Source organism: Passer montanus, unplaced genomic scaffold (genome assembly GCF_014805655.1).
Source record: "Passer montanus isolate IOZ18808 unplaced genomic scaffold, ASM1480565v1 scaffold47, whole genome shotgun sequence".
NCBI classification, from domain to species: domain Eukaryota; kingdom Metazoa; phylum Chordata; class Aves; order Passeriformes; family Passeridae; genus Passer; species Passer montanus.
Window position 1 is genome coordinate 6,617,894 of NW_024369596.1, and position 26,596 is coordinate 6,644,489.

Genomic DNA, 26,596 nt, shown 5'->3' on the forward strand with positions numbered 1-26,596 from the left:
CCATCAGTGGCACCAGCACTGCAAGATCACAGATCAGAGACGCTCCTGGGCTTCACTTGGCACGGGAGGAGATGGGGAGGGACAGGGATCCAGAGCCCAGCTCCACAAGGAATATTTTTAGCTCTGCTGATCAAATGGCCTGCGGAGGACAATGAGCAGCCACAGCCTGGAGTAGTTTCCTACTCCCTTAAGCCCAGCTCAATCCTGTGGCACTTGAGCAGCAGTGTCACTCCCAATGCCATTCTTCCCAAGCCCGTCCTGATTCCTGCAGCTCAGCGATGGCTTCATTACCAACAGACAGACATTACCCACTGAAAATCTGAGAGGAAGCAATTTTAAACCATTCCCTGCAGTTTTATTCTCCTAGTCAAAGCCCACTTTGCTCCCTCATCCCTTAAACTCTTCAATTATCAGTACAAGAATCGTGCTCATTTCTAACTGGGGCTTCCCTAAGCCCAGGCCAGTTCCATACTGGAATATTTGTAGGTGGCTTTAATTGTTTCCACTCAGCATCTGGCAGAAAACTCTTCCTGCTGTGCTCTGAGCAACACCGAGAGGCACCCAGCCTGCAAGAGAGGTCCAGCTGCTGCCAGGATTTGTGGTACCATCCATTCACAAAACTTACACACTAGAATTGTATTAAAGATTTATAGATCTTGCTACGTAAGAAAAATCCTGTTTCCAGCTGGATCTGTCTCCGTGTCAGCGGGCAGGATGCCATCCTGTCCATCAATCCCTCTCCAGGCCAGCCAGGCTGCCACTGAGCTCCAGCACACACAACCTTCCTGTCCCCCAGTCTGACTGGGTTTGCTCTACAGCACTCAGGATTTATTTATTTTAAGACAGGGATAGACCTTTCTCTTCTGGTTCAAATGCATATTTCCTCAGAGAGAACACATGGATGCTCTCCTGAACCTTGCAGCCCACATGGAGAGCAAGAGCAGAAAATGAGATGAAAGTATAAGGCAAAAGTCACTTCAGTTTGACCCCTCAGTAAGAAAACACCACAGATTAAATGGCTGGAAAAGCAGCAGCATCCAGCAGGGCAGGTTAACTCTGCCATGGGTGACTCTTACAGCTGTCTGGGGCTCGGGCTCTGTATGTTATTCCAGCCTGACCCTTCAGCCCTTTCCTGTTTCAAGTCACAGCAGAAAATGGTTTAGAGGTTTAGTCAAAACAGAAAGCAAGATGGATAAAATCCATCCTGGGGAGTTCACCCAGGAAGTGTTTTTAGCTGGTGCCTTAGGTCGCTTTATCTACACTTACATTTGTTTACCAAAGTGATTCCACGACTTCTGGTGTGTTATTCTAACTTGAAGGAAATTATAAATCTTTAAAACTTAAAGGGAGTTTGCACTAAGGCAACATAAAAGTATTTTATTTCTGAATGAAACACTAAAACTTCAGCACTCCTGGAATCACAGCTCATGGACATGAGGGAGGAACAAGCACAAGATGGAGGGAAAATACAAATGGACAGGGCACAAGGCAGAGGAGGAAATCTGGAATATGTGGTGAACCCTTATTAGCCTTATTCCACAGCATAAATTAATCTCCCAGCATTAATTATCAGTTTATTATCAATTAATTGCAGTCACTAGGAAAAAAAGATATTTTAATGGAAACCACTGCAGTTTTTCTCCCCTGTAAATTAGACTTCCTTGTGCTGCTGGATTCCAATTACAGATAGGAGCCCCCAAAGCACACACGGGGACACAGGGCTGGGTCTGAGGGACAGCAGTGTCATCCTGTCTGTCCTCACTGTTTGGGAAATCACCCCTCAGGTGTGCGTGGCTCTCTGGGGTGAAGGGGACACCAGCCACGAGCTCCAGTGGTTCCTGTGTCCCTCAGAGGAACAGCTTTGCCAGGAGTGGATAAACACTGGCCTCAGGCTTTGGGGGTGAGTGGTTTTGTACAGGTACAGAGGAGTAAGAGCCCAGCAAGACAACCCAAACACAGAGTGCCTGAAACCTAAGAGCCATTTTGCCTCCCAGAACCAGCCCATTTCTGAATGGCAGCCTGACAGACCTTGAACTCGACCCAGGATTTACAGCCCTCGACATGTGAGTGACATCCCTGCTCTCCTGCCATGCTGTAATTTAAACACTTCCATATCCATCATCTCTTTAGCAAAATTCCACCATGGAGCAGCGGGTCAGGGGTGAGGGGAGGGTGGGCGCAGCATGGGGGGCTGCTTTTCTGCACTTCAGAAAATTACAGTCATGACACGAGAGCTTGGAGCCACAAACAAAACCTTTAGAGCCACAGAGCAGAGCTCAGGGAGCTGGAATTCCACCATCCTCCATGCAGCAGAGCAGTGAGGGGGTGTATGTACAGCTACAAATGACTGTATGGACCTTGCAGGCATTAAACACCTCCCTCCTTACCCCACAGCCCAAATGTGCCACAAACTGCTCTGCACACAACCACAGGGGAAAGTTCCATCAAAGCCAGCAGCCATGACTGGCCTTGAGAGCAAAACAAACAAAAAACCTTTAAAATTACTCACCTGAGGTTGTTCAAACAAAAGAAAAGAAAATCACAGAATCCCAGGATGGTTTGGGTTGGGAGGAACCTTAAAGCTCATCCAGTGCCACCCCTGCCATGGCTGGGACACCTGCCACTGTCCCAGGCTGCTCCAGCCCCAGTGTCCAGCCTGGCCTTGGGCACTGCCAGGGATCCAGGGGCAGCCACAGCCGCTCTGGGCACCCTGTGCCAGGGCCTGCCCACCCTCACAGGGAACAATTCCGTCCCAATGTCCCATCTCTCTCTGCCCTCCAGCAGTGGGAAGGCATTCCCCCTTTTTCCTTATTCCAAAAACTTCCCAAATTCCTTGCCTGAGGTCACCTACAGCATCAGCATATGTATATATGTGTGTATATATAGATATTATATATATATATACACACACGTGTAAGTATACATATATATGTATATACATATAGATTATATCCATATACACACACACATGTGTAAGTATACATATATATGTATATACATATATATTATATCTATTGTATATGTGTGTGTGTGTATATATATATATATATATATTATCAGAGCACAGAAGCATGTTTTTGTAAACACAAACTCCCAGAGAGAAAAGAGGTTTTTTATAGGTCCAAACCCAAAAACCTGTTTGAACACCCCCCGTGACGCCATCAGGGCTGCTATGCCACAGGCCAGACATCCATCACATCATTTACAAACAGCAGGCTCTCAGGAGCACAGAAATAACAAAACCCTGCTGTATCTGCCACTGCTCCCTTCCAGCCCCATTCATCCTGACACCCCAGAATGAAGCAACACTACCAGTGCTTGGAAAATATCACTAACAGGGTAAGAAATGCCTCTGGGCAAGGTTACAGATAAAAACCATGAGTATTTCCAGGGAAAAAATCTGTGAGCAGGGGGGTTAGTGATGCAGCTGATCAAGCCTCAAGTACAGAGCTTGGAAGGGTGAAACATTATTTTGAAAGCACAAGAAACACAAGCAGTTTTGTGAACAAATCTGGAGTCAAAATGGAAAATCAGCTGCTTTTCTGGCAGCTGCAGCCACCAGTTTTACCAAGCAAGAGTGAAAAGTGGTGCCAAGACCCAGAAGATGAAATATTTAAGACAGACCATCTTCAATATCTAATATCCCTGATGGAGGCTTTTCAAAACCTAAACCACAACATGTGAAATAAAGGCACAGTTTTTAACCCACAGGTGAGTTAATAATGCACCATTTAGAAAACAGAAAATCCTGATCTGTCAAAACCTGAGCCCTTGGTGGCAAACCTGCTCTATGGTCTTGGTAAATACAGTCTGTGTTTATTTCTGATGCCTCCATCTCCCAGCCTGTGGCACATCCTCAGAGTGACACAACTCAGAGTGACAACACTGTGCATTATTTCTGTGCATTTTAACAAACTTGGGGCCCAAACCTGCTCTGTAACTCTGGGAAAGCCCCCACAATTTAAGGAAAAAGCTCAAAGATTTCCCCAGAGAATTCTGAGATTGACTCCTCTAAACAAAACTTATTTGTGCAGTGACACAGGATTGGGCAGAGCACCTCCATTTACTGAGTGCAACAGTGGCACTCGCAGCCCTCTTATTACCCAGACAGCTCCATTACAAGTTATCTTCAGAGTATCAGTTTAATAATCCATGTGCACTCAGTGTAACTGGTAGGAGAGAACTTCAGAAACTGTTGTGGTTGTGTGTTTTGCCACCTGGCTCTGCGCCAGTAAATATTTGCTACAAACGGGGAAGATGATGCATCTTTGATTTACCACTGAAGTGCCTTTAGGACAAGATGCCCTAAGGAGGGTTAGGTTGGATATTAAGCTGAATTTTTTAATGGAAAAAGTTGTCAAGCCCCGGCAGAGACTGCCCAGAACAGTGGTGGGTGGAGTCACAGTCCCTGGAAGAGCTAAAAAAATTCTGTTGATGTGGCACTCGAGGACGAGGATTGGTGGTGGCCTGGCGGTGCTGTGGCAAAGGTTAAACTCCATGATTTTGGAGGTTTTTTCCACCCTAAATGACCCATAAGTCAATGATTCTGCCTTTACACACACACTGTTTATTTTGATTTGGTTTCCATGCCTTGACAGAGCCTTTTTGAACCCATCCTTTCCTGACCTGCCTGCTCTGCATTTTGTGTGCAATGAATCTGCTATTTGGAAGTGCAGATGCTGTTCCAAGGTCTGTGAACTTCACCTACCCTGAGGCTGAACATCCCAACTGCTTCCCTGGGCTGTCTGCTGCTGCTTCCTCAGCCTCCTACACCCAGCATCACCTGGTGACCACAGCAGCTTTGTAGCCTTGCAGAGGATGGGACTGGATGAAACCGTTTTAGATGACTTGTCCCAACAGCCTGTCACCTCCCCAGGTAAAGAGGTATTGAAACTGGCAAACCTCCCCAGAAGGAACAAACACCAAGGCAGGAAAGAATATCCACCCCAATCCTCCTCCCATTCTGAACTTGAACCAAGCCCTGCTCTTGGAAAAGTTGTAAAACAAGTGAATTGTAGGCAAAGGGCTCCTGTGCAAAGCATCAGCACTGCTCAGTTGTGGGGACGACTTGGTGTCTCATGAGAACAGCCCAAGTGTCCCCTTCAATTTGTGGCCAGGCCCAGCCTTGTCTCCAAAGCACCACATGAGGGTCAGGAGCCCTGCCAAGACCCATCACAGTCCCCATGGCTTTCTGCAGGGCCCTCACTGCCAGAGCCCAGAGCACAGTCTGGGCACAAGCACACATCTCTAATTCTGGGCTTGTTTTCTGTCTGAAGGCAAAGGACACGACATTAACAAACGGCCATGGAATTGTGAGAGCCTCTGCTGCTCCCAAAATCCCTTTCAGGACAGCACTTTGATGTGATGCTGCACTTTATCCTGACAAAGGACCTTCCCTCTCACTCGTCATCCCTCCCTAGACCGGGGCCTGGCCCTTCCCTTCAGCTGGGGGTTTCCACCATGGAAAACCATCTGAAATTGTTCTGAATCCCTCACATTCTCTTTGACCAAGAACTGCCCAGCAGCTCAGCCTCATGCAGATCTGATGAAGTGGGAGGCTCTTGTCTTGAGGAGGTTATTTCCAGATACTCTCTTTCCCCAGCAAAACCTACCCTCAAATAAATTCCTGAGCATTTCTCCACTGGAGTCCGAGCACAGAAAGCCTCTGTCCCCGGCATGCTGAGTGGACAGCTTGAAGTGCACCTACACCTGTGCACACTGTGAAGTGCACCTGCACCTACCTGCTGAAAAATGTGCTTTAGCACCAACAGCTCCACAACAGTTTTTATTTCTGCAATGTTATAAATATATTATAAATTAATTATTCCATTCAAAATCCACACACAGCTACAACCCTCGTTCTGCATCTCATGCATCCAGAGTTAAGAAAACAAAGAGCTGACCCCATTTCGGTCACAATACACGTTTAAATAATTAGAAAGAGAAAAAAAAATCTGAAGCGATCCATGAACAGAGCAATTAAAGAGCAAAGTTGAAGGGTGCCAGTAATTTTCCATGTCTCGTGAGCAGTGGCTGGATCTCCACAGCAGAGCAGTGAATCTGCCCTGGCAGATCCACCAGCAGGGAAGGGAAGCCCAGAGCCCCAGGACACACGGGTGCAGCTGGGACAGTGCAGTGTGCTCCTGGAGGGACAACAACCCCTTCTGCCTCAAAACTGGCACTGCCATGGTGACATGTCCAAACACGACAAGGGGAAACAGCCTCAAGCTGTGCCAGGGGAGGTCCAGGTCAGACACCAGGAGGAATTTCTTCCTGGGAAAGGTGGAAGGGGCTGCCCAGGGAAGTTCCTGGACTGTCTAAGGAAGGCCTGGATGCGGCACTCAGTGCTCTGGGCTGGGGACAAGGTGGGCATCAGTCACAGGGTGGACTCGATGGTCTGGGAGGGCTTGTCCAACCTCAAGGACTCCATGACCCTGTGTGAGAATCAAAGAATCACAGGCCAAAACCCCAGGCTGAGCAAAGGGTGTGGTGAATCTGCTCTCAGAACAGCACACAGCAGACCCCAGTGATAATCCTGCTGGATGGGAGTGCTGCCCTACCCAATCCTGCAGAAAAACCCTGAACACCAGCCAGTCAAACCCTCGCCCTTAATAACTACTATCCCAATTACTAAAACATTTATCCTTTAGTGTTACCATGCCAGCTACAGGGTAACGGATTTCAATTAAGCAGTTCAGATGTAATTCAACCCCTATAGATGCCAGTTTACTTCCCCAAAACCTGGAGCAGAGCCAGCTGTTTCAAAGCCCCTCCACCTTGGCTTTGGGATCTCCTGAGGTCTGAGCACGGCCCAGCAGCACCCTGCAGGCTGCCTGCCAGCTTCAGGCATTCTTGATTAATTCTCATTCCCACTGTCACTTCATTTTTATTTACTGCTGCTGGGAGCAGGAGGCACGCAGTGTGTGACCTCAGATCCACCAGAGCACAGCACGTGGAGTGATGGATTAGCAGGGTGGAAACAAGGAATTCTGCTACTTTTTTTCTGCCTAATGTGAAACAGCCCTCAACACCCAATAAAAGCTTAGGACAGAGGTTTCAACATGTGTGAACATCTGGAAGGATGGGGTAGAAATATCCAAGCCAGAAAGGCCTGTGGGCAGGTTTTGAAAAGGTTTTGTGGATTTACAAAATACCCAGGATTTGCTGCCCAGAGAAGCTGTGGCTGCCCCATCCCAGTATGGGGCTTGGAATAACCTGATCTAGTGGAAGGTGTCCCTGCCCATGGCAGGGGCTGGAACTGGATGGGCTTTCAGTTCTTTTCCAAATCAAACATTCCATTATTCCACCTCCAAACACCTGCACATGTGAGGCATCAAACTCGTGGGCAATCTGTCAGTGGAAGTTCCATTTCCCCAGTCATCTTCAGGCAAGTGGTGCCAAGAGGCAGAAAAGAAGAACAAAAAACATGGCAGGGGAAAGGGTATGATGGTGACCAGAATTTTAATGCATCTGAAAGCAGAGCAGCTTTTCTGAGCCCTGAGCACACACACAGACTGTCCCTGACCAAGGGGTGAGGACACACAGGTAGGGACAGGAAGCTGCATCATGGGAAAATTTACTGTTTAAGAAAAGCACCCCTTATCTGCTTCTGTTTTGTTTAGTAAAATCCTAAATCAAGGCAGAAAATCCTACATAAACATGGAGAAGGAGGTTAACACACATTCTGAAAACAGATTTTGCACTGAGTAGGATCCACCTGGATGCTCCACATAGATATACCCCTTTAAAAAAGACATGAAAGCTTTCCCCTCTCTGTATGTCTATTTGTATATAAAGCACACAGAAAAATATCTGTGAGTTGGAGTCTGTCCTTCAGTCACCTGTTTAAAGAGCTTTTCACAGGAACAAAGTAGCACTTACTCAGTTCCTGTTCTCCAGGTGTTTGAGTTTCAATCAGAAACTACTAATAAAGAAGACAAAGAACCCAACCATATTCTGAATGTTTGACTCAAAAATCCTCCTGCAAGCTATCTGTGGTTCCAGGCTGGACTATCCCAGGCAGCCAGAACCAGCAAACCACACTTGAGATATTGCTGCTCTGACTCAGACATCGTCCCTGTGGGAAGGATCTTGCACTCTCTCCTCCCCACAAACCACCTCGGGAGGGGGAGTCTGCCTGCTCTTCCTCCTTGGAGCCTGCCTTTCCTGGCCTCCCTCTGTGCCTTCCTGCACAGGGAATGTGGGATGGGGATGCCTTCAGAGCTTGGCAAATCCTGCTCTCCAAGCAGAAGATGCCCAGCTCGAACCTCCTGCAGGGCAGAGCTGGGACCAGTGGCTGAGGCTGGGGGCAATGCCTTCCTCTGGTGCAAAAGGGACCTGGCTCCATCCACCAGAGCAAACACAGCCCCTGCTGGAAGGAAGAACAGGAACAGGGCACAGCACGGGGCATCCTGTGCCACAAGAATGCCTCAGCTCCTGCCAGCCTGAAATTGGGAGCAGGAAAATGGAGAAAACCCTGCTTGGACCACGAGAATTCCTGCTCTGGGAACAGCCTTAGAAATGTACCAGTGCTGGAGCAGAAAAAGGCTTCCTTTGCTGGCATTATCCCCAGAAAACAGGAACAGGAAAGGTGCTGTGGCTGGGCTGGCATCACAGCAGTCAGCCTTGTTTAATCCCTGAGACCGTGTCAGCCCCGGCTCGTGCTTGTGCAGTCTGACATCCCTGCTGAGCAGTGCCTGTCACTCCTGTCCCAGCAATCCACCTGTGAGCAGGGACATGAGCAGCCAAAGCCTCGGGAAAGGCTGGAGGTTCCAGCCTCCCTCAATGTGAACATCTCCACAGACAGTCCTTGTTCTCTCCCTGCCACTCCAAATGTCAGCAAAAATGATGCCTGTGGTGTTCAAACACCACAAATTTCACATTGTAAACAGCATTTACAAGTTTCATTTTTCGGAACAAAAGCTGAGACTGGGCATTCTTCTGTTGGAATATTTATGTAAGTACACAGGGAGTTGCTGTAATGTCACACAAACCAACCCCAAAACATCCTAAAGGCACATGTCCAGCCTTCCTTACAAGGACTGGATCAGCCCATTCCAGCCCTTTTGCAGGCTCTGAATTGTGCTGATTTATTCTCCACAGACAAAGTAACCTCTTTTAAATGTGGTTCAGACCGTGCAAATTCTTTGTTTATCCCTGTGGAAACTCCCAAGGATTGCAAACACTGTCCAAGGACTTTCACAGCAGCAGGAACAGCACAAATTCCTCAGGGGACTCAGCCAACCCTGTGCTCTCCAGGAACCACAGGGATTACCAATTAGTCTCCATGTTCAGAGGAGTCACAGGTACAGTCCTCACACCACGCTTCCAGGACTTGACCCTTTTATTTTAATAATATAACTCTTTTCACAGAACTCCTGAAATCTATCTTCTAGAAATGCAAGTTCAGTGCAATCTTATTTGGAAAAAAAAAAAAAGGAAAATCCACCTGAATTGCTGAAAAAAACCCAAACCAAACCTTCCCCTCATTGTCTCTTCCCAATAGGATTTAATTCCCTCCCTTTGTCATTTCCTAGTTTTCATGTTTAAATTTCTCCAAAGGAATCAAAAGAAGAATCCTATCTTCCCTCTTTTCTGAAACAGCTCTCTATATATTCCCACTTCTTCTTAAGAGCTAATAAACTGGATTTTTTTTTTAGGTTTTTAAGTAGAAGAAAAGCTGAACAGAGTCTTAACCCCTCCTCTGAACCTTGCACAAAGCCTGGATTTCACAACCTGACTTGCAGCACAAATACATCTCCCAAAGAATGCTTTTTCAAACTTTATCTGGGAAGATTTTGCAAAATAGGCATCAAGCACTAATTCTCTTTACACCACTAAAATGATACTTACAGCTGGGAAGGAGTGGGATAGAATTCCCTCAGTGTAAGTAGCGGTGTCCTGCCAAACCCAGCTAAGGCTGAGCTGGATGTCTGAAATATCTGCAGCTCCAAAGCTTTGCTGTGCTGCCTGCTGCAGAGGGAATGGCACAGTAAATGCCATCTGATGTGCCACAGCACAGGGGGGTCTGCTCAGCCCAGACTGGCCAAGGCCAGCACTACCCCAAACCCATGGCTTAACTGATTTCTCTAAGTCTGCCATCGAAAGTTGCCAGGATGGCAACACCCTCACTCTTTGCTATCTGCTTCTGCAACAAATCACAGCAATTTAGAGCTTTTACATTCATGGGGTCCAGCCTCCCTAGCAAAACGCCTGTGTCCATCTGAGCAATCCAGGACACAGCTCAGGCTGCTGCAGTGCCCAAACACCAGTGCTGGAAGCACATCCAAAGCGTGAGGAAAGCCTAATTTGGTTGTCAGGCTTTTTTCCTCCCCCCTTCAATATTTTTGGCCTGATCCAGATGCACCCTGCCAAAATCTGTCCCCACTGCACCATCACTCCATGAGCTATTTCACACCTCCCATTCCATTCTCCTGTGGAGCCAACCCCATGCAGACACTGCTGGTGTCCAGCGTGTGATGGAATGGAATCTGTCCCTGGGCACGGGAGAGGCCACGGGGTGCCAGGGGTGAAGGATCTCCATGGCAGAAGTGATGCTCAGCTGTGCAGTTCCTCCCATACCTTCCTGGTCATTGGATCCAAATGTCACAAATGTCTCAGCTTTCTATGGATCTGAGGGACAGGGACATGCAGTAATGTGGGAGAGGGTGGTCACAGACTTGGGAAGGGAGAAGCTCCAGTTAGCCAGGGGGAGTACTTTATAACAGAAGAAAAATAGAAAAAAAAAAGAGAAAAAAGAAAGAAAAAATACAGGAAATGTAAGGGAAAAAGAGAAAAGGGAAAGAGGGGGAAAGGGCAAAGAAGAAGAGGGGAAAGAAGAAAAGGGAGAAAAAAGGAAAGAGAAAAAGGAGAAAGAAAAAAGGGAATGAGGAAAAAGGAAAAGGGGGAAAGACGAATATGAAAAAGACAAAAAGGGGAATATAAAAAGGACAGAGAAAAAGGAGGGGGGTAAGGGAAAGGGAAAGAAAAGAAAGTAAAAATAAAATGAAAAAAGGGAAAAAAGGATGAAAGGGAAACAAAGGTGGCTGGTTCTACACCAATCCTTTAACAGATGAGACCAAATCCCAGGGTTTCCATTTGAGTTCATTTGGGGAAGGGGAAGGGAATTTCTCAGGAGCTGGGCCTGGTGCACAATGGCTACAGAGGAGCAACTCCCTTTGCCAAGGCTCAGAATTCCCCCCATTGTCCCCACACAGATGAAATCATGCCTGTACCCTCAGACACACCCCAGCAAAGCACTGAAGAGTGGGAGCAAGGCACCACAGGAGCGGGGTCAGGCCTCACCTCCACTGTTCCCCATCCCAGCTCTCTGCTGCTCCTGGGCCTCCCTCCTCCTCGGGGGTACTCTGCAGGGTTTGGGACACGATTATACCTGAGGGCACCCTGTGGATCTCTGGAGGTGTCAGTCAGGTGGGGAAAGGATCAGAAGTTCACTGGCTCTGGAGCTAGTGAAAAACTGCCATGTTCTCCAGGCTCACCAACAGGGAATAATCCAGGGCTCATCCCTCAACTGAGCACTGCAAATGTACCCCAAATGTGAGGGCTCAAAACACACTGAAATTCCAATTTCCTACAGTCCCCTGGAAGTCCCTCTGCCAGGCACTGCCCTGCCCGTGGCTGGGACAGACGTGTGCCCACCCCCAGGGTTTGCTGTGCTGCCTGTCAGCCTGGGCTGCTTGGCTGGCAAGTGCTGCTTTTGTGCCAGACTGGCTCCAGGGGGTTACAACAGTCCCAAAAAATGCCAAAACACTGGCAAATCTGAGAGATGTCCACTTGAGCCTCTCTTCCCTTACCCAAGAGCACATTCATAAACACATACAGGAACAGGTCAAAGCTGCCCACAGAGAGGAATTCCTGCTGGAATTAACACTGCTGGAGCTCAGCCTGGCCACCTCCATCTCCAGAACAGGACAAGAGGCTCTGCTCCTCGAGATGTGGGATGCTCTGCTCCTCAGGATGCTCTGTTCCACAGCTCTCACAACACCCCACTCTGAGCACAGAGCTGAGGCAGCAGAGCAGGGACCCTGCAAATTCAGCACCTGTCAGCGTGTACTCACTGGTAAGATGGATGCTCAGGGCGTGCTGAGGGGAATCATGGGAAGAGCTGCTGTCCTGAACCCAGGAAAACAAGCAAACACAGGCAGCAGCTCCACACTGAACCTGCCAGCACCCTGCATCTCCCACAAAGGCTGAGCATACTGAAACACACCCATTAGGTAGCCTTTTACAAAGTCTCACAAATCAGCAGATGAAGAATTCGTGGGACAGAGCAGCAGATTCCTCTGCCCAAAGCATCCTGAGATGAGAATTCCACGCCAGGTGTCTGGGAGCAGATCAAGACTCCTGGCAGCACACTGTGGTAACAACAATCCCACAGGCTGGGATTCTCCCTGGTGGGGTCACTGGTGTGTCCAGGTGTCCGTGCTCCCCCCAAAGTGCCCTCAGCCTGGGCACACCCCCTCCTGCCTCTGGGCTCATCCCTGGCCATCAGTGAGGATTATCTGCTTCACATTCTCCTTTTTCTCCCCTCAATCCTTCTCCTCTCCTGAAATGTGCTGGTGGCAGCACCCCTAGGGGACCGAGCCAGGGAAGAGGTGGAAAACCCCAGACACACCACAGGGAAGAGTCACATCCCAGCATTCTGGAGCTGTGTGGGAAAGAGGATAAAACCCAGGCTGGGCAGAGAAAACAGGGCATTTACCTGACAGGAGATCTGCACCAGGTACACCAGCTCCTTGGACTCACAGCCATTCCTCGTCACTTCGTTCTGCTCCTCCGGGAGCGAGAGCTGCAGAGGGGGAGGGAGAGAAGAGAGGAGGATCAGCCAGGGAACAAACCAGGCCCAGAGCAGCACACGGAGCTCAGCACCCACACAGCTCGCTCCCGGACACGCCGAGTCCCGGGGAATCAGGCAATCAGGGAATCAGGGAAGGGCTTGTCTGGCTGGAGCTGCCACAGGGGAGACACTCGGCACACAGACCCTGCAATGCCACCGGATTCTGGAAGCTCACCTGACAGGTTAAAAATAAAAATATGGTTCAAAAATAAAACAGTTACGGGGAGGCAAATGGTTTGAGGCAGGAATTAAACCCTCCAGCTTAGAAGTCTGCAAAATTAATTGTTCACTGAAAATATCTCTATAAATATTCATGGATAGTGAATATAGAACAGAGCTTCTCCATACCTCCATACCCCCTCCCCAAAATTTTTTTGTAATACATTCAGGCAGACATTAGATAATAAAACTTATCCCCCAATTTCAGTGCTGTCTAGCAATTCATCTCAGCAGAGTTTTATGGTACCATTCATCACACCCAGAGTCATTAACTGCATCATCAGGATGTGTTGTGTGAGAGCAGTGAGGAGACATTCCTGCACATGGACCAAGCCTGGAGCATCCCACTCCTGGCCCTGTTATCCCATAAAACAGCTTATGTTTAATGATCTTCTCTGAGAGCAGAAATTACAAATAATCTTAAGCAAGTTAACACTGTTTGCAAAGCAAATAAATAAAGGAAATGTGTACATAAAAATTAAAAGGCCGTACAAAAATCCCAATTAGCCAAGAGCAAAAAAATCCTGAAACAAATTAAAGCAGCAATGAAAAAAAGGCTGAGAAGAATGCCAAGTTGCTGTATTTAATGAATGTAAGCAAGTGAAAATCAGAAGTGGGTAGTGAGAGACACCTCATGAAAGAGGGACAAAGGCAAAGTTCTCTCCATACAAATGACCATGACAACGGGAATTTATTTAACTTTGTTCTGCCAGAATCTCCCTTCTCTCTGCAGGGAAGTCCCACCTCACACAGATTCAGCCCTCTCCCTCCACCAACCCAGCTCCTGGAACTTTAACTTCTTTTCTGATGGCTGTACACAGATAAGTAACAACATTTCTGCTCCAAAGAAGATCTTTAGATTTGTACAATTTATTATCAGCATAGGCTGCTGCCATTAATGTAATTAAACACAAAGACTGCTTCTGTATTGCACTATCCCTCCACCTTTACCATCATTCTTTGCTATCAAATGTGACATCTGAAGTGCTACTGAGTTTTGAAACAACAGCCAAAGGAAACCCAAAGCACGCAGCAAAGGAAGGCTCACACACACTGTAGGTATTTGCCATGTCTGCCAGGTATGAGGAGCTCAGGTTCAAAGAGTCCACAAAGATGATCTAAAAGCTAGAGCAGCCCTTCTGTAAGGAAAGGCTGAGAGAACTCAAAGTGTTCACCTGGAGAAGAGAAGGATCAACCAGGGAGAGCTCAGAGCCCCTGCCAGGGCCTGAAGGGGCTCCAGGAGAACTGGAGAGGAACTGGGCACAAGGGATGGAGGGACAGGACACAGGGAATGGCTCCCACTGCCAGAGGGCAGCCATGGATGGGATTTTGGGAAGGGATTGTTCCCTGGGAGGGTGGGCAGGCCCTGGAATGGATTTCCCAGAGTAGCTGCAGCTGCCCCTGGATCCTGTCAGTGCCCAAGGCCAGGCTGGACATTGGGGCTTGGAGCAGCCTGGGCTAGGGGAAGGTGAGATGAGCTTTAATGGCTCTTCCAACCCAATTCCGTGATTCTATGTATCAGTTGTGGGTTTCCTACTCCTGGAGAAAGTTTTCCATCCTCTAATCTCCCCTGTGCTCCTTGAGAGCACACAGACCCCCCAGTCCCAAAGGAATTTCAGGTGTCCCTTCACTGAGTGTATCAGTAGCAAGCTCATCACCACAGGCCCTGAAAAAACAACAGCCAGGTAACAAAATCACCAAGAGACAACTGCAGAGCTCTCTGAAAGGAATTCAGGGCCCAACTGTGCAGCAGAACGTGGGGAAGAGAAGGGCACAGGGTGAATTCATCACCTCCCACACTGACACCAGGCTGGGCGCCAGCCACGCCAGGGCTCTGCACAGAGCTCAGGAAGAGCAGTGACCAGCTGGAGGTGTGAGCAGGGCACTGAGGTACAGCAATCTTCCTTCCCGAGGCACTGCTGCCTGGGGACCATCCTCAGGATCACATGCAGGGGGTTCACACCCTGCCAGCCAGCCCCTTTTCAGTCCCTGTTCACACAAACTCTCTGTGGGACATTCCAGCCCACTGATGGCCACGGTCCATGCACCTGTCCCTGATTTCAGAGGGGAATTGTAAAAGCCAGCTGAACGCTGCTCCTCTCCCACAAGCAGCCTCGTGCTGAGACAGAGACAGAAACTGTTTACACAGGACAATCTGCGGGGTTTATCCTGCAGTCCAGCTGTCCTCACAGCAAAATGCCCCCAAAGATGAATATTCGCTCATGTTCCCTGTCCCCACGTGGTTCAGTTTGTATTTTGCTTTGTCAACAGACACGCACCAAAGCTCTTCCAAAAATCATGGATGTCCTGATGTTTAAAAGCCTTTCCTGCTGCTGCATTCCTTGTAAAGAGAACATCCTGGAAAGCACAGTTGCCCCCAGGCTTGATTTGAAATCCAAGCACAAAGCACAGGCCTCTCCTCACCTTACTGGACTCTGAACATGACTCACGGGCAGAATCTGGTTGGCTCCGAAGTGGGACATTGATTTTTGTGTTCTTAAAGAACAGAGCAGCCAGCAGGGCTGGATATCCCTGTAACAGTGCCAATGTGTTTTCCTGAGGTAAATAATCTGTAAATAGTATTTATTGCAACTGATCATAGTTAAACAGCATATACTTTACAATATATAATCTGCAATGTTCCTTCTTCACATTGAAATTGGCTGTCAAACCTCCTGAGCCTGATGAACAATTATGAGGCATTAGATCCCATTAGGTTCATTTATTGTTGGAATATATATGCTTAGCTAGGATGAGTGGATATGACAAATTTCATCAATGGCCTTTACAGTATCCTAAACTTTTCATTGGTAGCATTTCATGATACACAAAGAAAGCCTTAAAAACAGTCACACCACACTTCATGTGTACAGGTAATGCAGAGTCTTGGAAACATTACAGAATGAGGGAATCCCAGAATGCTTTGGGTTGGAAGGGACCTTAAAGCTCATCTGGTTTCTTGGGCAGGGACTCCTTCCACAGTCCCGGGCAGCCACAGCTCTTCTGGGCAGCAATGCCAAGGCATTGCCCAAATTTGTCTTTACATGGCTGGGGACAAGTCTGGGAGCCCCCACTCTGCACACACCCACTGAGAACTGATGATGAATTCAACGCAGATAATTTTTCCTCTACCAGCCAACTAGCACCACAAGTTTTGGGCTCTTTTTGCCCCAAAGAGCAGTACTTGCTGGCCAAGACTTTGCTGATCACATCTACAAGGAGCTTAAACTTAAAAATGCTTCTGTAGTTCATGTCTGAGATAGAGGCTCATCTCGGGCAAGCTGGGTGACAAGGGGACTGATTACAGGGGTCTCCTGCAGAGCAAAATCTATTGGTCATTCCTCTTGTATGGAAGAACAGCGACAAAGCAGGAGGCTGAGTTATGATATGGCACATTCAGAATTAAAAATAATTAAAAGATAACTTGAGATCTGTGCAATCAATTTTTTACTTACAACCACTGCAGAGTTTTGTGCATTCCTCTTACAAATATCAAAAGCTGTGAAAAATAATCTCAGGAAAAGCACTACATAAATCTGTTGAGAGGACAGGGATTGTTGGCTACTAACAATGAGCCAAATCCTGACCAGGTAAGACCTGGTGCCCCTGAGCCCCAGATGTCAAAAGAAGCTCATTCAGCCAGCTTTAACGTTCATCTCCTTGTTTCCTGAGTGTTATCAACCCCATCATCCAGCTCTGCTGGTGAAAGGGGGATTTGTGAGAAGCCTGGGAAGTGTAGGTTTGATTTGTCTGTGGAACTTACTTCAACTTCATAAAATAAACTTACTTCATAAAGCCATGAACACACTGATTGCACTGAGGCACATCACAGCAAATGAGTAACACAGGGCTGTGGCAGAGCTCACAATAAAATAAAAATATGTAAGAAAGAGAAAACAAAACATAAAAGGAAAGAAAAAGCCCGAACAAATCCCCCTCCCCAACAGAATCAACGTTAAGGTTATAATTTAATGAGGGAGGCATTCAGTAATTAGATGACAATTAATTTATGAGAACTGTATATTAGAAAAATAATCTTGTTTCCAAATAGAAGGAGCAGATCATCCTTCCCAAACTCCAAACCTGTCTGTGCAGGTAATGGTGTAAACTTTTATACTTTAATTAAATTAATCCAACTGAGACCTCCCTCTCATGTCAGGTGAGTGGAATCAGTGTAGAGCTACACTGACCTGGGACACAGCCAGGGAATAACACTCCACAGAGCAGCAAAACCCTGTAAAATAACTCCTACAATTCTTGGAGCTGATTTCGGTCTCCACAGCACCTCCCCGGTTTCACCTAAATTCCTTGGCTAATGATGCCCTGGTTGGGAGCCAGCAGAAAGCCAAGACCTCAAAGGTGATGCTGTGTGTGCTCACCAGGGCCTGGCTCCTGCAAGAGGCTTTAGAGACACGCTTGGTGCAGAGCTGAGACAGGATCAAGCCACAGGGAGAAAACAGGAGCTTCTTCAGGAAAATATTGGGACAATCACAAATATCTGTCACCATCTGAGCTGGGAGGCAGAGGGTGACAGAAACCTGCCTGTCCTTGGCCCTGCCCTGAGGGTTTCTCACACATTTCATGGCCAGCCAAAGGAATTATGGAGAATGACAGAATTGTTGAGGTTGAAAAAGCCTAGTAGATTACGGAGTCCAACCATTCCTCCAGCACTGCCATGACCACCACTGACCCACGTCCACAAGTGTCACATCCACATGGATTTGAAATCCCCCGGGGGATGTGGACTCCACCACTGGCCCTGCGCAGCTGTGTCAGGGATGGACAGCCCTTTCTAGGAAGAAATTTTCCCTGATATCCAATCTAACCCTCCCCTAGAGCACCTTGAGGCCGTTCCCTCTGCTCCTGTCCCTGTTCCCTGGAGCACAGCCCGATCTCCCCGGCTGTCCCCTCCTGTCAGGAGCTGTGCAGAGCCACAAGGTCCCCCCTGAGCCTCCTTTGCTCCAGGCTCAGCCCCTTTCCAGCTCCCTAGACAAAAAAACACAGCTTCTCCCTACAGTTCTTTCTCTATGCTTCAAAATAATAATTACTTAATATTAATTATTGTTATTTACAACAGCCTAACAGACATAATTATATTGTGGTATTTATCTAAATATATGCATATAAATATGAGTGCATTACTTGTATAATAAACAATAATATAATATATAATAAACTAGACCCATAATACAAAATACAATAAATGTATAACTGTACTTATATACTGAATATAATTTAGTTATTGTAAGGTAAAGTACAAGCAAGTTGAGCCTCATTAGCAGACCCTCTCCCCTGTGATCCAACACAACCAAGTGGCAGCACCTGGCCCAGTGATCCAGGTGGGATGAGGAGCTCACATTTGCAGGAGTCTCCAGGAGACAGGGGATGGCAGGAACGCTGACCAAGGCTTTAGCCAGGAGTTGTAAGGCAGTGGCAAGGCTGCTGCTTTTCCTGGCAGAGGTTGTGTCACTGTTCCAAGGACAGCTGATGATCTTGTCATGTTTTCCCAGGATGGAATTCCAGGTTAAATCCCTGGGGAAGGCAGCCAGACACAAGCAATGGGAATTGCTGCTGCTCACACCCAGGCATGGCAAAAGCCCATTAATCCTCCAAAGCACTGTTACATCTGATAACTTTTTTTCTGACAGTATTAGGAATTACTTTTTTCCCCTTCCTAAACCACCACACTTTCATGTCTGTTAATTTCTGATGCTGGTGCAATTTAGCAAATCAAACAAGGGCAAAGCCCCAGGACCAGCAGCACCTTCATGGAATGTGTGCGAGTCTGTCTAGTGGCCAAGGGCAAGGAGCAGGAGCATTTCCCTATGAAACATGGCCATGTTTGATTAAAAAACAATAATTCTAAGACCAAATATCCTTGGAACAAATCCTGAAGAAATTAAAAGCTGATTAAACTCTGAGATACTACCTCATTATAAGGAAAAGATTTGAGCACATCTCTCAGCTCTAGTCACCAACAGCCAGATCCTACACCAGTTCCTAAATTATCCTGCTGGTCCAAGCCCCACTTCACCCTCATTACCCAGGCTGTTACTCACAGCATCTTGTCTGGTAATGGGACATCTTCCAGACCTGCCTTTTGATACATGTGAAAATTTGATTTTATTCTATCTGATATTTTAGGTTGGCAAATCTTCTCAAACAGGGAAACGTTTTCTACCTAATTACTCTGACAGCATAAATGTATTTATATGGCCTATTTTGCCTCACTCCAGCTTTATCTTGCTAAATGTACTAATTATCCTCCCACACACTTCCCATCTTCTCCTGCTTTCCCGTCTCATCCTCAACTGTGGCTTCAGAGCCGAAAAAGAACATTCTTCACGGAGTGGTTTCTTTACCCAAGCATAAATATCCTAAAGTAATGATCAAAGTAAAGACAAGAAAGCCCTGTTTAAAGAGTATTTTTCTATCTGACTCTACTCTTTTCTCCTGCTATTCTAAATCACCCCTTTGACAACTCCAACACAGTGCTCAAAAAGCAGCAGAAAAATACACAGACAATCAAATAGGGCTTGATAAAAGAAAAAAGGAAAATGTGTCTCCTGTAATGTAATGTAATCACTACTCCAGGGTGTGAGTAAATCCCTTGCTGCACCTCATCTGAACCATGTGGAGTGTTGGATATTATCCCTGGATAGTCCATGGAGCACCAGGGGCCAGCCTGGCCACATTCAGCCACCATCAGCACCAGGGTGAGCAGAGATCCAAGCACAGCTCTCCCAGGACAGCTGGATTTCCATCTTTAAGGACACTTCCAAACCCAAGACTTCTGTGCTTCTCTGCTTCCCCTGCCTGTTTTGTACAGAGTGTGAGATACCATTGTGTGGAAGGGTTTGGATGCTGGAATTAAGCTCCAAGGCACCTCTGCAGTAAAGAGGCAAAGTATCTCCATGAAGAGATCTCTGTGGTGCCCAGTGACACATGAGGGAATGGCTGAAGCTGTGCCAGGGAGGTTTGAGTTGGAGATCAGGAAAGGCTCTTCCCCCAGAGGGTGCTGGCACTGCCCAGGCTCCCCAGGGAATGGGCACGGCCCCGAGGCTGCCAGAGCTCCAGGAGCCTTTGGACAGTGCTGCCAGGGATGCCCAGGGTGGGGTTGTTGGGGGGTCTGGCAGGGACAGGGATGGCCTGGATGATCCTGGTGGGTCCCTCTGGCTCAGGAGATTCTGTGATCTGTCATACCCTGTTTTCTCCCCATGGACCGAGCACAGTACAACAGAAAACATTCCTGGAATGTGTGAGGATACGAGGGATAGATGTGAAATTGACTGATGGAATCCCAGAATGGTTTGGGTTGGAAGGGATCTTAAAGCCCATCCCATTCCACCCACTTCCACTGTCCCAGGCTGCTCCAAGCCCCAGTGTCCAGCCTGGCCTTGGGCACTGCCAGGGACCCAGGGGCAGCCACAGCTGCTCTGGGCACCCTGTGCCAGGGCCTCACCACCCTCCCAGGGAACAATTCCTAATTCCCAATATCCCATCCATCCCTGCCCTCTGGCAGTGGAAGCCATTCCCTGTGTCCTGTCCCTCCACCCCTTGTCCCCAGTCCCTCTCCAGCTCTCCTGGAGCCCCTTCAGGCCCTGGAGGGGCTCTGAGCTCTCCCTGGAGCCTTCTCCTCTCCAGGTGAGCACCCTCATCCCTCCCAGCCTGGCTCCAGAGCAGAGGGGCTCCAGCCCTGGAGCAGCTCCACGCCCTCCTCTGGGCTGGCTCCAGCAGCTCCAGGTCCTTCTTTCATGGGAAACCCCAGAGCTGGACACAGTAAATCCCCTTCCCAACAGACACAATTCCTATCCAATCACAGGTGTACTCAGAGGTTGGGTTTTATGCAAGAACTCACACTGAGTCAATGTAAGAGCTTGTGGGATTTGTGTTTTGCCTGCAGTTACTTCCAGAATTATTTTAAGTTTGTAAATCACACAAGAAAATTTCTTCCTCTGGCAGGACGACTATTCAGCAGTCAGCATCCCTTCATCTGAGCTTCACCTTCAAGACTAATAAATCCTAGCATGGTTTATAAATATGAACAGCTAGAGAAAAGGGCAGGTCCCAAGCCCAGCAGGACCCTCAGGGTGCTTTACAGGTACTGGATGCAGCAATGGCTCCATATGTGCTTTAAAAGCACAAGAACACATCTCCTTTGGGCTGTTTGGTTATTGTGGTTTTAATATAAGCATCCAGTGAGGTCATGCACAAGTGCTACATATCTTGGTGCTTCTGAGAGAGCTGAGAACAGCTGGGACACTCCTTGAAGTCCTTCAAAATCAAAACTCCTGCAGAGAATAACTCTAAAATCACAGAATCCCAGAATGCTGTGGGTTGGAAGGGACCATAAAGCCCATCTCATTCCACCCCCTGCCACGGGCAGGATCACCTTCCACTATCCCAGCTTGCTCAGAGTTCTATCCAGCCTGGCCTTGGACACTTCCAGGAATGTGGCATCCACAGATGGAATGTATGGACACTGAGAAGAGGCTGCTGGACTCCCACAGAAAAATAGAGCTCCTGGTGTGGGACAAATTGCTGCCACTTTTTAAATACACATTCCCTGAGCTCTTCCCAGAGGTATAGGAAAGGGCATCACTTTGAGGTGGCCGCAAAAACTCCACTGCAACCACAGCATCTGAGATCTGACCCGCTGGGTTTTCAGATTTCCAGGGACTGGGGCAGGACAGGTCCACTCTGGCCCACCAAACACAGCATAAAAGATAAGGCACATTAAGGGATATGAATCAGCTAAGAGAGAAATCTAGAATAAATATGAAACCAGGTAAAACACTTGCCCAGTGCCACACTTCTGCTGCACGCAGCAAGAGGAAAGGAAAGGCAATTCCTTGTGAATTTTACCCTTTCCAGTCTCACATGCTGTTCTGGACAGGAGGGTTCTCCCCATGCTGCTGCTGTAGAGCTGCTCTGAGAATCACAGGGGATCCAGCTGGTGCCTCTCTGGAGATGAAATCAGGAGTAACCTTGACCTAGGTGCAGTCAGAAATGCACAACGTGGAAAGATCCCCCTTTCAATCCCCAATGCCAGGTGGAGCTGCCAACGCAGGCCACTATTGTATAAGTGCTGGAGTCTGTTTAACTCCTAAGCCAAGTCTATTTGATGCCTAAGCTTGTTGAGACACAAAATCTCAGAGTTCTATCAGAGACACTTCCCTCAGATTTTCCCATATTAAGCTGCAAATGTTTTCTCAAGTGGTCTCACCCTTTTATCTCCTGTAAATGTGTAAGAAGGTCAATCTTCATAAGCGATGAAATATTTATAAAAACTTCTTAGATGCAGCCACTGGAGACCCTATTAGGCAAAAACAACTTCTGAGCGTCTGCAAAGAGAATGTTTTCATGGAATTAAAATATCTGAGGTTATTAAAAACAAAGCAGGAACACCCCTGCGTGCGGCTGCAGGCAGAGCAGGGCCTCGGGCACCGGGGATTGGCACAGAGCACAGAACATCCTGGATTGCTCCAGGGGCTCCACTGCCACCTGTGGGGTTTCTGGTCAGAATTTCCTGGGTTTGTCTTTTGTCTCTAAAGCTCTCTGTGTTGAGAAACTTCCACACTCCTTGGATTCCAGGCTATGGAAATCATGGCCTTCAGATAAACAGTGTTGAACTTTACAGACTGAAGCCACTGGGCTCAGAACTGCTTCTCACCCTAGCTGAGTGAAGCCTAGATTTTATTTTTTTTTTATGACACAGAATCTATGTCACTTGGAATGACATTTGGGAAGGCATGGGAGAAACACAGAGGTATTGGCAGATTTGCTTCACAGATTTCTTTCCCGCTGGCTTTTTTGCTTCCATTACAACCTCAGTTCCTTCTCCTTTAGGGGCACACAACTTCCAAAAACTTCCTCTGGGGTTTCAAGAGACAACAGGGAACACAACACTAAGCAGAGGCTCTCAAACCAATAGCCACGGGCACAGGAAGTTGTTCTCTCACCAGACTTACAAGGAGTGGGAAGTTACAGAGTGGCAGCCTAGGAAGTCCCTGTGCTCAGTAACTGTGCCACAGCTGGGGAGCCAGAGCCCCAGCCTGGCTGGGAGCGTGGGCTGGTCCAGGCAGTCACATCCCTCCTGCAAGCTGGTCCCAGGGGGGGTGATCAGGCCATTCCCAACACCACAGGGCACAGGAGCGACCTCCCTGTGCTCCCCTGCACGGACACGTGCTCCAGGGACAGAAAACCAGAAAATAAATGAGCAGAATCTGTTACTGACTCCCATCTGTGACTTCTGGCCACCAAGAGACATCCGTGGGATCAAGCACAAAGCACAGAGCTCTGCCAGCACACCTCTGGAGGGAATGCAAAGCACAGCTCCTCCACGGAGAGCTGGCAGGGTCAGCCCAGCCCAGATGCATCTGGCCCAGCACACACAGAGCCTCCTTTATGGCATGTTGCTGATGGAATTGTTATGTTGTTTTTTGGGGAAAACAGCCCATTCCAGGAGTACATGTGATGTCCTGCTCTTGTTCCCAGAGCTCCATCACTGGCCAACCTCACCTTGAGCTCTGCATCCCCGGGGCTTTGTTTTTCCCAAGGAAAGGAAATAACTGTGGTGCAGCCATAAGGAAATGAAAACAATCTTGGAATGCACAACTTATCCCTTCTAAATTCAATTTCCATTAAAAAAATACAGCATAAATGAAACATTTCCTCAATAAAAGCAAGTGCAAGGCTGGGCTAAATGGCTGTGGGCACCAGCTCCTGTTAACACTGCACTGCTGGCAAAAATCTAATTACAAATAACACCAATTCCTGGCACAGACACTTCCAGGTACCATAAACCAGTAGAGAGGTTTGATGTAAAAAGAGTTTGAAGACATATTTGAGTGACTTTACAAAAAGCAACTTTTGGAGCATTTCAGGACCAGGCAGAGGATTTTGAACTTCTTGTTTTGTTTCAAACTCCTGAGACTTGGCTCCCATTGAGCTGTGCAGTACTTGGAGGGAAGTACTGGAGGTACCTCCAGAGACCACTCAGCTGTTCCCCATGAAATCCTAACAGGGAAGGGAAGGGAAGGGAAGGGAAGGGAAGGGAAGGGAAGGGAACCCTGGTAATTTACAGATGTGCACTGTAAGGAATCAGTGTAAGGAAAAAGTCACAAGTCAAATGGATCCCAAGTAATTAATTTAAATCTCTGAGTGGCTGAATGTTGTGTGTGAAAAGCGGTGCCATGCACACTGTGCAGGAATTTGAAAGCTTCTAGTCCAAATAATCCTGGTTACTCTGCTCAGCCAAACACACACAGAGAAATATAACACAAAAACCGCTCAGTTTCTTTAACTCATGGTAAACACTAAGTTCAGAGCTCTGAGTGACACGGGTGCTCTACCAGCAGCACCACCAACCAAATGAAAGGTGTCAGCCTGACCAATTTATGGAGGGGTAAAAGTCTGAGGAGATTCCTTCTCTTCACATATGCAAATCTGGGTACAAGGGATGAAAGCCTCAGTGCCCCTTAGGAAAAGCAAGGAGCAAAGATAGGCAGGAAATAGGAAGTGGTTTAAGTCCAAGACTCCTACAAAAAAGCCAAGGAGCTGAGCCAGCACAAAGGGAGCTTTGGGACACATCCTGGCAGCTACAGAGCCCTACCCTGGCAGGGCAAGGAGCAGGGCAATTCTCACAAGGGTTTAGCAGAGTGCTGGAGATGCTGAGCACCCCCTTGTGCTGCTGACTGAGAGCCTGGAGCTGCACCGAGCTCCCAGGGCACAGACTCCAGAGGTGGCACACAGAAAAAAGTCATTCCTAGAAAGTCCAGATGCTGATTTTGTCTGGTTAATAATTTACTGGCTATGACTGAAGAAATACATGTAACCTCCTAACCCTTCTCTGTCGACTGCAGATTGCTCTGTGGCTCCTGTCAGCTCAACATCCAAGTGAGCATTACGTGTCCCTGCACCTGATGAAAGATTTATCCAAGTCTGCTTCACATACCCACACAGCTACCTCAGAAACACAGAAAAATTATCTACAAAATTATCCAGGCAAAAGTTCAGAGTCAATATATACTCACTTTGACAACAGATATTCCTTTATATTCAAAAGATTCTTTTTAAGGTGCATGAAAGAATAAAGAAGGGGAAATAAATGGTAAAATCTCCTTTGCTACCCCTACCCTCATAATAAAGGGTATGTCCTAGGAACTATTAGCAGTAGTTTGGAACACATTTAGCACCAGAAAATATGCTGGCCTCTCATTTCTCTGCTTAATAGAAGATGCACTAGAGGTTTAAAAACGTTTCTCTCAAAAGCCATTCCCTTCTCCTGAGGCAGGAAAGCTCTGCTGGGATGTTCCCCACCCCACTCCCAGCTAATTCCCTATACCTCATTAATACGGCTTTCAGACTGACTTCTTCACTGCAAAAAGATCTTCCCAAAGGCCACAGGTTAATCTCTGGGAGGAGAACCACAAGTTGAATTATCCTGAGCTTTAAAATCTGTCATGGAAGACAGTCTGCACAAAAATACAACCACCTCCCCCCGTTTTGAACTACCTCTGAAGATTCTGCAAAACCCCTTGTTAAAGCGGAATCTGAATCGCTCTTTATTGCCACAGCAGCACTTGGTGCCACGCTGCAGGCACCCTCCCAGCCGCTTTTATTTTATCCTGATGACTGTAGCAAACAAAAAGGATCTCAGAGCAAGGAGGTTCTCCGAGCCTGTGCACTACTTACCCCCGCCACAACGGCCTGTTCTTCGCACGGCCGGGCTCCCGAGCGGCGGTCTGACAGCGGCGGGTGTCCCCGCAGGCTGCCGGCAGCAATCCCGGCCAGCCGCGGCTGCGGAGCGCGGCGCTGGGGGCCGGCGGGCCCTGCCCTGCCCGCGCTGCCGGCCCGGGGCCGCGGCCCAGCGCTCCTAGGGCCGGCCCCGGGGCTCTGCCCCCGCCGCGCTGCCCATCTCATGCTCGGCGGGCGCCGCAGAGAAACCCGGCTGCTCCTGCCGCGCCGCTCGCTCTCGCACTGGGAAGGTCCCGCGGGACGAGCCGTGCAGTTCAGCGGGAGCCAAGAGAAACGGGAGGCAGGGAATGCGTGCGGGGATTGTGCTCACAGCGGCACACAGAGCAGGGACAGCAGTGCCAGCACACGTCCGGGAGCCAGCACAGCCCGGGCCGATCCCTGCCGGCCCCGCTTCCCCTCGGCCGGCAGCCGCGCGGGGCCGCAGCCCCACGGAGCTCCCCGGGAGCGCTGCAGGATGTGCGCCCAGAGCCCGGGCACTGCACAGCCCCCACGGAGCACGAGCATCTGACGAGGAAAAGTTCGCTGTCAAAGCCTTCCCTGGCCAGTGAACAGCCTGGACACGTCTGCGTGTCCGAGAGGTCCGGGTGTGACAGTCAATGAGGCTCATCGGCAACATCCAACATTGCAGGTCATTATTCACTGGCTGGCTTTTAGCATTCAGCACCTGAGACCCCATCACCACTGACAGGGACATCACCCCCTTCCCCACAGACCCAAAATCCTGGGTTCAGTGTGGGTTTCAATTTTTAAATTTGAGTGGTA

The 26,596-nt window shown here is 48.3% G+C and overlaps 1 protein-coding gene across 6 annotated transcripts in view; it reads right to left on the reverse strand.

Moving 5' to 3' along the window:
- ARHGAP32 (Rho GTPase activating protein 32) overlaps window positions 1-26,596 on the reverse strand; it is a 238,680-nt gene that overhangs the window by 82,691 nt on the left and 129,393 nt on the right. For 5 of the 6 annotated variants that reach the window (XM_039721962.1, XM_039721965.1, XM_039721964.1 and 2 more), the window contains one exon: window positions 12,722-12,808. In XM_039721962.1, coding sequence (XP_039577896.1) covers window positions 12,722-12,808 — 87 coding nt within the window. Of the gene's footprint in view, window positions 1-12,721; window positions 12,809-25,771; window positions 25,816-26,596 lie in introns of those variants that run through there. The other variant, XM_039721968.1, reaches the window with a different exon arrangement.